General features: G+C 45.4%; 2 protein-coding genes and 1 pseudogene across 7 annotated transcripts in view; 1 reads left to right on the forward strand and 2 right to left on the reverse strand.

The window, feature by feature from the left end:
* LOC148376977 (uncharacterized) overlaps positions 1-13368 on the reverse strand; it is a 141748-nt gene that overhangs the window by 95771 nt on the left and 32609 nt on the right. The window lies entirely within an intron of this gene.
* LOC148376980 (uncharacterized) overlaps positions 1-13368 on the reverse strand; it is a 126192-nt pseudogene that overhangs the window by 80274 nt on the left and 32550 nt on the right. The window lies entirely within an intron of this gene.
* LOC148376985 (uncharacterized) overlaps positions 1-13368 on the forward strand; it is an 88217-nt gene that overhangs the window by 11451 nt on the left and 63398 nt on the right. The window contains exon 4 of one of the 4 annotated variants that reach the window (XM_088351172.1): positions 5509-5598. The exons of 2 other annotated variants lie outside the window; for them this stretch is intronic. In XM_088351172.1, the coding sequence (XP_088207298.1) occupies positions 5509-5546 (38 nt within the window). In that variant the 3' untranslated portion in view covers positions 5547-5598. Of the gene's footprint in view, positions 1-5508; positions 5599-13368 lie in introns of those variants that run through there. One more of the 4 variants, XM_088351164.1, reaches the window with a different exon arrangement.

Here is a 13368-nt window from a genome sequence, read left to right on the forward strand (position 1 = left end):
TCAAAGATGTTAAAGATGTGTCACCAAAATGCTTTACCTCAGAAAAAATAATAAAACAGCTGTTTATTTATTTTGGGAGTGAATGAAGATTGTGGAAAGCTTGTTCGTTATCTATTAATAATGTTTGACTGACCTATCTGACTGTTTTGTTGACATTCCCTTTAGCGCAGCACCATCTAACGGTTGCATAACGTAACTACATCCTCTACTGCAGCCAAGTCACGTTAAGTCACATTTATTTATGACGCCCTTAATCACAAAAATGTCTCGAAGGACTGCACAGGATTACAATTACAAAATTGCACAATTACCTGATCTTAAACCAGCATGCACTTATAGCGCCTTATAATGCGGTGCGCCTTATGTATGGAAAAAGTTTAAAAAGATATAATTCATTGAAGGTGCGCCTTATAACACGGTGCGCCTTATAGTGTGGAAAATACTGTATTTATGAATATGTTGCAGTTTTTCGCTGTAGATGAATCTAAATATTTGCTAACAGTAACTACTACAATATCCATTTATTATTTTCATCTATTGATTTCTCTTCTGGAGTATTTTCTGAATATCTTTTATTCATAGTTATCCAGACCTTCTTATTTTTCTCTTTTAAGTCTTTATTACGTGTTCATCTCGGAGTGTCACGTCTAATCTCTTTGTAAATGTTCCCTATGTTTGTATCAATGACAATAAAAACATTTTTATTTGTGGATGCATGTATCATGTTATTTGTTGAGTTGACAAAATTAAAATCACTTTTTCCGAGATTCTTTTGAAATCTGAATGTGACTGAATGAACCCACAAGATGGATACATTTGGGTACACGCCTGATAACCAAATGCCTAGCTTAGCTCTTTAGTTAGCCAGCTTAACACCTAAATCCAACGATGAAATGTAAAATATTGGAATAAACCGCAATTCTAACTATGTCAAACTGTATTTTGAGAAAGAAACTGTTGCGTGATAGCGCCCTAGTGAAGTCATTTATTAATGTAACACCAGGTTTCAAAATAATATGTCGTGAAAAAGAAAGGGCAAATACAGTGCTTTAACAATCTTTAGAAAGCAAGACTATAAAACCAGTTAATTTGAGCGTTCTTTTTTAACTGTATTTGGAAAGTTTAGACGTGGTCTTTTAAATATTAGATGGCTTGCTCATGAAGATTTTCTTGTTGACTGTATTGTATTTATTTGTTCAGCCAGTATAAACCGTAAACATGATATGTACAAGAAATCATTTGACACGCGAACTCTCAATAATGATAATAGATTTAAAAGAAAAGAATGGAGTAAGAAAAATTGTATTGTATAATGCAAGGTAATTATATAGAATAGTTTGAAAAGAAGAATATGTAAATAACAAGACTAGAGTAGAATAGGTCGGAGGAACGCAGTTGAATGAATGGACCAGTTCGACCTCACTACCATTAATTGACAGTGACACATGCGAGGGAGGCTCAGTACGGAAATTTATTATCATCTCCTTAGTTTTACCTACATTCAATAACAGATAACTCTATGACACCAGGTGGAAAGTGAATCCATTTCTGCTGGGTATCCAGTATCGTCTCCTTTTGAAGTAAAGCCAGAAACCGTGGTGTCGTCTGCATATTTAGCGAATAGTGAATGGTCAGAATTGGGATGACAGTCTTGAGTGAATAGGGAATACAAAGTTGGAGACAAGTGTTGAGGACAATAGAAGATGAATATTTCCCACCAATGCGAACAAACTGTTCTCTATTGAGAACGAAATTTAAAATCCAATTTGTTAATAAAACGGGAAAATTGAGGTCATGGAGAAGTTTAAAATGCAATTTAGAAGGAATTATAGTGTGAAAAGCTGAACTAAAATCTATGAATAAAACCCTAACGTATGAATTACTATGCTCAAGATGACTTGGAAATCTCATGAATACAAATTAAAAAGGCATCATCTACACTTCTATTAGCACGATATGCAAATTGGTTCAGATTTAGATTCGATGGTCAAAAGGACGTGAGTGCTTACTTACTTATTGCTCCAGCGAAGGTCGGGGGGTCCCGTCCCTGTGCGTTGAGCCGACCAGATGAACCAGGTTTTTCCAATGCTGGCGGTCTTGTGCCAGCTGTTCTGCATCCTCTACGGCAACTCCGTGTTGTTGGAGGTCGCCCGCAACGACGTCGAGCCATCGAGTGCGGGGTTTCCCTCGTGGTCGTCTCCAGCCTGCGGCCTTTGGGTCAAACTGGAGAATGGCTCGTGTCGGATGGTCTGGTGGTAGACGAAGGACATGGCCAAACCAGCGGGTGCGGCGTTGTGCGACCAAGGAAGATGCTTGGGGCTGGCACGTGCGGGCTCTGAGCTCTTTATTGGAGACTCGCTGGGGCCACCTGATGTTCTCGATGGTTCTGAGAGCCCTGCTATCAAAACCATCGATTCTTGTGGCCAGGGTGTCGTTCAGGGGCCATGTTTCTGAGCCATAAAGCAGGATAGGGAGTACGGCGAGGTTGTAAATGCGGAGCTTCGTCTTGCGTGCGATGGTCTGGTGCCGCCAGAGTGGTTTCCAGAGAGACTGCAGAGCAGATGCTGCCAGGGCTCTTCTGCGGAGAATCTCTGGTTTTAGGTCCCCATTGTCTGTCACCATGGACCCCAGATATACAAAGCTCTTGACAGGCTCTACGATGTCGCTACCAATTTGGATGGGAGGTGGATCTGGTCCATCACCGACATACATGAACTTGGTTTTCGTCCAACTCACTTGCAGGCCAAGCCGCGCTGCCTCTTCGCTGTAAATGCCCAGAGCGTCTCTCAGCTGGCTGTAGGAAGTGCTGAGAATGATGGTGTCGTCAGCATACTCCAGGTCAGTCAGGTGGTAGTTGCCGAAAGACACTCCGGGGATGCGCTCACTAACCCTGAACATCAGATGGTCGATGATGCAATTAAAAAGGTCGGGAGCAGCCACACAGCCTTGGCGAACGCCGCTGGAGATAGCAAACCAGTCGGAGTCAATGCCGTTGATACGGACACAGCTCTCTGTGTTGCTGTAGAGCAGCTTGAACAGGGCTATGATCTTGGGTGGTGCTCTGAGAGCTTGGAGGATGTTCCACAGTGAAGAGTGGCAGACGGTGTCAAAGGCGGCCTTCAGATCAATGAATCCGATATATAGATGGCGATCTTTACGGAATTCACGGGTCTTTTCTATCAGCAAACGGACGGCAGAGATGTGGTCCGTTGTGGAGCGGTTGGGCATAAAGCCAGCCTGCTGGGGACGGCGGCAGCTTCTGATTGCTGGAAGGGCACGGCTGAGCAAGATCCTGGTAAAGACCTTGCCCGGGATGGAGAGTAAGGTTATGCCTCTGTGGTTTCCACAGACAAGCCTGTCGCCCTTGCATTTCCAGAAGGGCAAGATGACTCCTCTGGTCCAGTCGGTGGGCAGCTGCTCCGATTCCCACACCTGGTTGAATAGGCGGGTTAGCCACTCCACCATGCCATCACCGCCGGCCTTGAGCATCTCGCCGGTAATGGCACAGATGCCGGGGGCTTTCTTGGTGTTCAGCTTCTTCAGAGCAGCTCTCACTTCCTCGGGTGTTACGGGGTCTGTGCAGCAGGTGTCGTTAGGAGGTGCTGTGCTCGCAGCCCGTAGGAGGGTGGGATCAGCCGGGATGGTGCTGTGCTGCAAGAGGAGGCTAAAGTGCTCCTTCCAGCGCTCGAGGCAGTTGGCTTCTGTCATGATGAGGTTGCCGTCTGAGTCCTTTACCAGGGCTGTCTTTATGTGTGGGCCGCTACGGGCTTGGCGTAGTAGACTGAATACGCGGCTCATGTTGTTGTTGTTGGCCGCGGACTCAAGCTGTTGGGCTTCTGCCTGCCAAAACCTCTCCCTATCTTCAGCAATGGCCACATTGCGCAGGCGATTCAGTCTCCGATACTCTGTGAGGTCGCCTCGGAGTCGGGCCTCACGCCGCTGGTCTATGATGTTTAGTGTCCTCTCTGATATCCAGGGCTTTCTCGGGGAGGATCGCGGGCGTCCGAGGACATTGTGAGCAGACTGGAGGACACTTTCCTTGAAGGCCGCCCAGTCTGTCAGCTTGTCAGGAGCCAGGGTATCAAGAGAGCGGCGGATGGAGCAACTGAAGTCTCTGGCGATGTTGGGGTCGCTGAGTCGGGAGGAGTCGGGGCGAGGCAGAGTCTTGTGCTGGTTGGCTCGGAGCTTTAGCTTGAGCTGGGCCACCAGCAGACGATGGTCTGTGTTGCCAAGCTGTGCTCCTCTGAACACCCGGCAGTTGGTTACAAACGACTTCCAGCGTCGTGATATCAGGATGTGGTCCAATCCCTTCCTGGTTCTGCCATCTGGGCTGTACCACGTCCAGTGATGGATGCATTTCCGGGGAAACCAGGTGTCAGCAACACAAAGGTTGTTTTGGTGGCAGAGGAGGAGGAGGCGGTTGCCATTGTCGTTTGTTGTGCTGTCAACGAAGGTGGTGCCGACAGGTGAGCCGGGGGACCGATCAATGCTGGATAGAGTGGCGTTGGCATCAGTGAGGATGATGGTGACGTCGTGTGGTGGGGCTTGGTTGACAGCCTGGTGGAGTTGGTCAAAGAACGCGTCCTTCGCATCCTCATCAGCGACATCGGTGGGGGCGTAGGCGACGATCACTGTCATCTTGCCGTGATGGTGGAGGAATCGAGCAGACAGTAGTCTGTCACTTATTGGTGTCCAGCTGATGAGGGACCTCCGGAGGGCTTTTGGAATGGCAAGAGCCACACCGTAAAGGCCGGTCCGACTCTCGGGGCCACTCCAGATGTAGCAATGGTTGCCAGCTGTTGTTTCACCATTGCCTTGCCATCGTACTTCACAGAGCCCTGCCATGGTGATGTTATAGCGACAGAGCTCTCGGGACAGCAGGGTGGCAGCTCCGGGGCGAAGGAGTGTCTGGACATTCCAGGTGGCGACACGGGTCTTATGACGAAGATCGATCCGTACTCGTTGGTCGGGGGCAGGCTGGGGTCCGTTACCGTGTTGGTCAGTCCGGCTTCTTTCTCTGGTCAGTTTCGTAACAAAGTGTGTTTCTCCTGGGTGAGTTGTTAGCCCTCCGCAGGATAGTCGGTTGGTGGGGCTGCCACCTCACAGCGTACCGACACGCTGGGGTCTTTGTTTGTCTGGAACCTACCCCGGAGACCGGCCCGCCATGGGTGACCCTACCAGGAGCAAGCTCCCGACGGTATCGCTCTCCAGGGTCACTGGAACACGCAAGCCCCCTCGCCGCATCAAGGCCAGACCCATCCGAGGGGGACGTGAGTGCTACGGGTCTCTAATCTCTAAACATGTGACATTGATCTTCTTCGGGACCGGTACAAAAGTAGCCCGCTTCCAACACGAGGGGACGGTAATTGAAAGACCAATTGAAAATAACAGTAAAGACAGGGACAAGCTGAGAAGGCGGGGTGAGAGTTTATCGGGGCCTGAGGATTGCCTCTCTTTCAACCTCCCGAAATCACGTCTTACTTCCTCTTCACTCGATGATCCTTTTAGTGCGACATCGACCCTGGGGTGGATATATACTGCGGTGAGGGTCACTGATGAGAAATCACGAGGAAGATAGAAAGGCCTGCATTTAATGGTCACCTATTCCAAATCAGCCAAACATCCACCGGATATAATCCAAGCACCAGCTGTCGTTCATCAAAAAAACACTTCGCCTCCTCGGGATTCACCTGTGATATCTGTGTCCCGATCCTGACGAAAAATCGTGAATCCCGGCGGCATGACTAAGGGATCAGGATGTGATGGTTTTAGCCAAGTTTCAGAAAAACAAAGAACGTTACGATCACGGAAAACTTTCTGGGTATGTATCCTCATAAACAACTCATCTGTTTTGTTATAAAGCCTCTGAACGTTGGAAAGCACTATACTAGGAACAGGAGTACGTTCATTTCTTCTTCTGGCCTTCACCAATAATCCTCTTCTTCGCCGCTTACGGGTTCGAACCCGACGACTCTCGTTCCTAATTTTAGCATTAAAATTCAATATCCGATAAAAGTGGGGGGTTAAAAGGCGTAATATCCACAGGGCGTAGTAACAGTAGTTCCTCTCTAGAATATTGCACGACAGAACAGGTTGTAGAGATCAAGAAAAGCGGTAAAATTAAGAAAATTATGAGAGAGTTCGAAGTGACGCGTCGCCTTCGATCGGCGCCATCTTGACCGAGCTTTCTGGGTACCCAACCGTGGTACCTTGGAACATAATCTCGTGATTCCTGGCCCAGCGCAGTGCAGCCTCCTTTTTGTTGATAGCAGGAGAAGCAGACCGAAAACGTGCGGGGGGATGATCCCCGACTGGTGCTGGAAGTTAGGGAACAATGCGCTCTCTCCAACTCAAGTGGTGTAGAAAAAAACTTTGTTCCCCATCATCTCCATCAAAACCTCGGACACAAACTTAACAGGGTCTTGCCGTCCTCACTGGCCTCAGCGATGTTAAGGATACGGAGATTAGACCTCTCAAAGTCGTCACAGGGGTCCAGCAGCGATCGATTTGGCTCTGGAGCTTCTTGCTGGTGGACTCCGCTATTGCTGGTCGGTCAATGTTGTCCCCCGCTACTGATTCCGCGGAGGTGAGACGTTGTCGGAATGAGGACACTGTTGACTGCAGCGAGTCCAGTGAATCTTGCACCAGTCTAATGGCCGCTCGAGTTAGGCCGGAGACATCTTCCTTGAGTGAGACTCTGCTTGGCAAATTCAGCCGACAGTTGCTCATTGCTACCGCTTCAGCCGCAGGTTTTGCGGATGAATCAGTGGCTCTAGCTGGGTTGCTAACAACATTAGCTATAAAAGTTGCTAGCTTATTTGCAGCACGTGTGGCCGGTGTTTGTAGATTCACTGGTTTAGACGTACTGATCGTCACAGAGCCTCAGAGGCAGTTCAACTAAATTAAACAAGCAAATCTGTGTAGTAGTTCGAATCGAAATCTTGGTTTAAAGTAGGTGAACAAAAGGTAAACCGGAGGCCCAGACGTCCCTATCCTCAGCCAGCTCATCCGACGGGATCCCGAAGCGTTCCCAAGCCAGCCGAGAGACATAGTCTCTACAGCGTGTCCTGGGTCGCCCCCGGGGCCTCCTGCCAGTTGGGACATGCCCGGAACACCTCCCGAGGGAGGCGTCTAGGAGGCATCCTTATCAGATGCCCGAGCCACCTCATGGCTCCTGTCAATGCGGAGAAGCAGTGGCTCTACACCGAGAGTCCCTCCCGGATGAGTGAGCTTCTCACCTTATCTGTAAGGGAAAACCCATACACCCTGCGGAGGAAACTCAATTCGGCCACTTGTATCCGGGATGGTGTTCATGACCATAGGTGAGGGTAGGAACGTTGATCGACCGCTAGATCGAGAGCTTAGCCTTTCGGCTCAGCTCCTTCACCACGACGGACCGGTACAGGGTCCAAATGACGGCAGACGCCGCACCGACCCGTCTGTCCATCTCCCGTTCCATCCTACCCTCACTCGTGAACAAGACCCTAAGATACTTGAACTCCTTCGGCTGAGTATCATGGTCTCGGACTTAGAGGTGCTGATCCTCATCATTTTTACCCCGTAAATTTATTTGAACCAGCTCGGTAGCCTAGATGGTAGGGCGCCCGCTCCGAGACTGGTAGGTTGTGGTTCAAGCCTCAGCCGAGTCATACCTAAGGCTTAAACCTTGGTACCCGTTGCCTCCCTGCTTGGCGTTCAGCATTAGGGGTTGGAATTGGGGGGTTGGGTCACCTAATGACTCCCAAGACCTCAGTTGGGTTGAGCGAGGGGGCTGGGAATCCCCTCCTCTGAATCAATCTCCCAAAAAAGAGTCAGAAATGACTCTAGCCACCTCCCACTAGTTGGGGATATGGCTGTGGTACATATATATGTATATATAAATTTATTTGAGTACATATTTAAAGTAACCATTTCAATCCTGTGAATAGTACGTATAATCAAAAGATGAATTAAAATCACGTTTTAAAATTCACACGTCCCAGACCTTCAAGCTCAGGTTAATTGTGCTCAACCTGACCGTTATGGTCTTAGGCTCCGCCAGTCCATCAGGCCTCCTAGTCGTCTACTTTGTCAGATGAATGACCAGTTGGTAGGTGACAATTCTCTGTCCGCAATATCTGCTAGTTCCTAGTTTAAGTTCAGTAGAGATGCACTTTCAGTTTGAGTAACAAAGCTTGAGTAAGAAACAAGAATTGTGCCTATGTGAGCACTTACAACTACAGGAACAATGTTTGATATTTCAGAGATGTAACAGGCATCTTTGAGTCTGTGCTTAGTTAGGAGTTTGATCGCCTCCTTTCTTTTCACACTCCTTTTTGGGAGAGTTTTAGAACTGACATGCACTTCAGTTTGTTCCTTGTAATACTGTACCAGTTTTCGTGTCTTTTTCATCAGTATTTGCCGTTTTGGCTGTGATTTTTTTTTCTGTTTAGTGTAGCACTCCCATATTTAGCAGAATTTCAGGGGGGTGTATGTAACGGGTGTAATAATAACTTTTGTTTTATTGAAATTCCTGCTAAAATATGTGTATAGTTTTTTTTTTGGTAAATGTCCTGCAATGCTGAGTCCAACAGTGCCATCTGCTGGTATGGGGTGGGGTTTGGTTTTGGCTTCTAACATGTGACCAGGAGGCGGGGTTTGTCGTCAGTTTTACCAGAGTACTACAAAGGTAAGACATATCTTTTGGTGCTCCACAAAATAAGTTAATTTTAAACTTTATAACCCCAGCTGACGAATCTCTCATCATGCATAGTAATGTGATTGATATTGTCAAGCTGTTTAGGTTTATTTTCGTTTTGTTTCTGTTTTACTAAATATTAATTCCCCTTGTAGAGATCAAAGAGATCAGACCCAGCAGAAAAAGCTAATGTTGTGACTCATTCATTTGCAGGTAAATTGTACCCATTTTATACTCATTATTGTTTTTATTCCTATTTTTCATATACATAAAAAAAGGATGATGTTGGTTAAAATTCAGAGTAAAGAAAAACATGTTGAATTCATTGTAAACGTTAAAAATCCACTATACGATCTCTTGTTAAAAGTATCTTGTTAAAATGCAAAGATTTACAAATGTATTGTGATATTCTAAAATGTATTTTCTGTAAAGTGAAAAGAAAGCTCTTTGATATGCTTTGTTGTCAGTTTTACCAGAGTACTACAAAGAGATCAAAGAGATCAGACCCAGCAGAAAAAGCTAATGTTGTGACTCATCCATTTGCAGAAACTGTAATAATAAAAACCTCATCATCCAGTCCAGCGTGAATGTGGATCTTTGGTGGGACACGTACACCGCGGTTACACATGTAAAAGATTAAATGTGGCAAAAGTTAACTTAAATTGAAACAATAAGGGCTATGTTAACATAGTACCATAAAGATTTTCAAAATGATTTAATTCAGGGCGTCATATTTCATATTTATTTCGAATATATTTGAAATCAAACAAAATCCATGAATTTAATCCGGAGTGTCCTCTGGGGGCCGTTTTAGTGAGCCGAGACGAAAAATTCGCTTCTCTAAAAAGAGAAGAAATTCCCAATACTATTCAGGTCGCAAAGCAAATTGAGAAGGGAAAAGTATTCTGAAATGCGTCCACTGGACGACGCTCTCAACGATTGCTTGAAATGTCCTCATCAGTTCTTAGAAAATGTCTTGTTCCAAACAACATTCACACCAAAAAACGTTCCATGAAATACACCAAAACCCATTTTTTTGTTAATGGCTGCAATATTTTCAGGTTTTGTGTGTTTTTTTCTATTTTTTTAATTTAACATTTCATCATTCCAAACAAAACAGGCATGAAACAGCCTAACAACCATACCGAGTCATCAAGTCCAAAACAACAAAAAGTGCTGAATAAATATAGAGAAAAGGAAAGAATATGAATAGGGAAAGTAAAAAGAAAAATAATACATGTAATCCAATACAAGGGAAGATCCCTAAGTATATTGTATATATTTGGGAAATTGAAAATGTTCATCAAATTTAACAGATTACATGGAAAACATATTCACTGACAGAAATCGGAAAAAAGGTTAAACATCTTTGATATTTTTTGGTGGATGATCTTATACTGGCTTCATCACTCCTGTTGCTGCTGCTGGACCTTAGGGCTACTTTTGACACTGTAGACCAGGGGTCGGGAACCTTTTTGACTCAAGAGCCATAAAAGCCAAAAATATTAATTTTATTTTGGGAAAGAGCCACACCATATATTGTGAGACAAATTTACTAAATTGCTAAACCCGCACCCCAGACAAAAGCTTAGTCTTCAGCACATTTATTTTTGATGATTTGATAAAAAATATGAAAAGAGAATAATGCCAGAGCCCCTGTCCCAAAATCAACAAACATACCGCTTTAAACTTGTCTCTTTCTTGCAATGACTCAAGATCGGTTCAACTCCTTTTGACCCTTTTTTATCATACATATTGGTTTCAAAACCAGATGCAAGCATTTATTTTGTAAAAACGTCACAACATTCTGAGAATAGGGAGCCTTATGTGCTTACCTTTGGCGAGAGATGGGAAGGAGTGCTTGTACTTTTTGCATAGCTCCACCCATCCCTCCCACTCACCCAATCAAATGACTAAGTTCTCTTCCGGTGTTTTGGCGTATTTACAGTTCTGTGGATTCATCATAAGGTATCTGAACACTGAACACAGATTACATAGTGAACTTTTATATAAAGGATTCTTTAGCGTTGTACAGCTAAAACGAGTTTTTTCCCCCATTTTTTGTGTGACACATTGACTGTAAATTGTAGTGAAAAACGTGCCATATATATACTGCGAAGTAATCATTCGTTAGTAAGTTCTGGTTTGGCATTGCGTGTAACTTAATAGGTAAGACAAATCAAGTTTTGGATAAGATGGAGAAATTTTGCATGCAATCAAATCTGTCTCTGAGCCACAGATACTCGTAGAAAGAGCCATATATGGCTCACGAGCCATAGGTTCCCGACCCCTGCTGTAGACCATAATACCTTACTAGAATGTTGGAAAAGTTCATTGGTCTCTAAGGAACCGTCCTCTTATGGTTCAGATCCTACCTCTCATATAGGAAGCACCGTGTTAACTATGGCGTAATGACATCTGAGCCCTTTAGTGTTACCTGTGGTGTTCCGCAGGGCTGAAGACTTGGCCTCCTTCTTTTCAGCATTTACATGCTTCCATGAGGTGATATTATTCCCAAGTATAATATCAGTTTCAATTGCTACGCAGATGACACTCAACTCTATCTTCAGATGGAGGAATCTGCCACAGATAATTGTGGAAATTTGGAGGCCTGAGGCCTGCCTCACTGAGATCAAGGAGTGGATGTCACTCAACTTCTGGCGCCTTAACTCTGAAAATACCGAAATGTGAGTTATTGGTCCATCTAAATGCCATGACTTATTCTCAAAAACGACTCTGAACATTGACAAATGTCACATCACACAGAGCGACTCCGTTAAAAATGTAGGTGTCATATTTGACCCCGATCTGTCCTTTCAAACACACGTTATGAATATGTCTAGAACCGCTTTCTTCCATCTTGGCAACATTGCTAAAATTCACCCCTATGGTGTCCCAGTCAGAGGAGGAGATTATAATTCAGGAATGATTTAGTATGTGTTAATACTGTCTTTAGCAATTTCTTCCTGTATGCATTGAATCCTCTTAGTAAAGAAGACCATTAAGTCATGGGCTGAATGGGTGGAACTATCTGAGATAGTCTGTTGCTTTGTAAGCGATGCTATAGTGTCGAAAAGGACTTTGGGATTGTTCTCTTGTGACACAATCACCTTCGAAAGGTCGTCTGATTTTGCTCAGGCAAGGGCCGCTTTATACTTTAACAAGCTGTCACACCAGGTCTGATGGAAAACCTCAAGCTTGGTAGCGCGCCATTTTCTTTCAGATTTCCTGCGTTCTTGTTTATGGGATCTAGTTTCATCAGTGAACCAAGGCGTACGTCTTTTAGGTCGTGATTTAAGCCGTATGGGCGCTACTGAATCCAGGAAAGCAGTTAGCCCCACAATGCTAACAGCGTCATTCGGGATAGATGAGTTTAGCCATGTCTCCGTCAGAATTAAAGCACAACAGTTCGTCAACTCGCGGTTCGATGAGAATTCCAATTGTAAATGGTCCAGTTTGTTGTCCAGGGACGGCGCCCTCTATGGCTGCGGCTGAATCTGCTCCCGACAGTTTCTCACATTCTAGTCAAAAACCCCAATCTTCGACTCAGTTTATGAGGGCGAACAAAGACAACTCTAACTGTAGATTAATATACGATCGCAGTTTTTTGCTGGATATGCGAACATCCAGAAATCCAGCGCAAATTTTGACGATCACTCTGGAGTGTTTACTTAGCCTCGGAGTGCTACGTCAACAGAACACAGCGGCCTACAAAGCAGCGAGTAAAAGTGGCAAGCGGGAGCGCTGTGACCGGGGAAGGAAACGAGGTTGTCGGGCCGGGCTAACGGCTCGGATGAAGGCTAAACCCTTCAAAACGCCTCTACCATCCATTTTCCTATCCAACGTCCGCTCCCTGGACAACAAACTGGACCATTTACAATTGGAATTCTCATCGAACCGCGAGTTGACGAACTGTTGTGCTTTAATTCTGACGGAGACATGGCTAAACTCATCTATCCCGAATGACGCTGTTAGCATTGTGGGGCTAACTGCTTTCCGCGCCGATAGAAGCGGCGAGCTCACCGGCAAAAGAAAGGGTGGCGGTCTATGCATTTATACCAACAACAACTGGTGTAGAAATGCGAAGATAATCTCGATCACTGCTCACGAGACATTGAACTTTTGACGGTGATCTGCAGACCCTTCTACCTACCGAGGGAGTTTAGCGCGACCATCATTACTGCCGTGTACGTGCCCCCCAGCGCTAATACGAAGGAGGCAATGGACGTTCTCTACCGAACTGTGAGTGAACTGCAGCATGCTTACACCGAGTGCATTTTTATTGCGGCGGGGGACTTTAACCAGGCCAATATGAAAACAGTTCTCCCGCATTTCCATCAGCATGTAAATTTTGCTACAAGAGGTAGGAACACATTAGACCTGGCCTACACAAACATCAAAGGTGCATATAAAGCAGCCCCCCGCCCCCACCTTGGCTCATCAGATCACCTTTCTGTTATGCTAATTCCAGCATACAAGCCCCTGCTGACCAGAGAAAAACCTACAGAGAAGCAGGTGAGGGTGTGGTCTGAGGGGGCAATGGAGGCACTACAGGACTGCTTTGATTGCACTGATTGGGACATGTTTAAATCGGCTGCCACTTACAACAACAAAATAAATATAGATGAGTACGCCATTTCTGTGTCAGCCTATATCAGTAAATGTGCAGAAGACGTCAGCAATACCAAAAC

The sequence above is a fragment of the Urocampus carinirostris genome, chromosome 1 (genome assembly GCF_059441175.1).
Source record: "Urocampus carinirostris isolate Australia breed hairy pipefish chromosome 1, RoL_Ucar_1.0, whole genome shotgun sequence".
In the NCBI taxonomy this organism is placed as follows: domain Eukaryota; kingdom Metazoa; phylum Chordata; class Actinopteri; order Syngnathiformes; family Syngnathidae; genus Urocampus; species Urocampus carinirostris.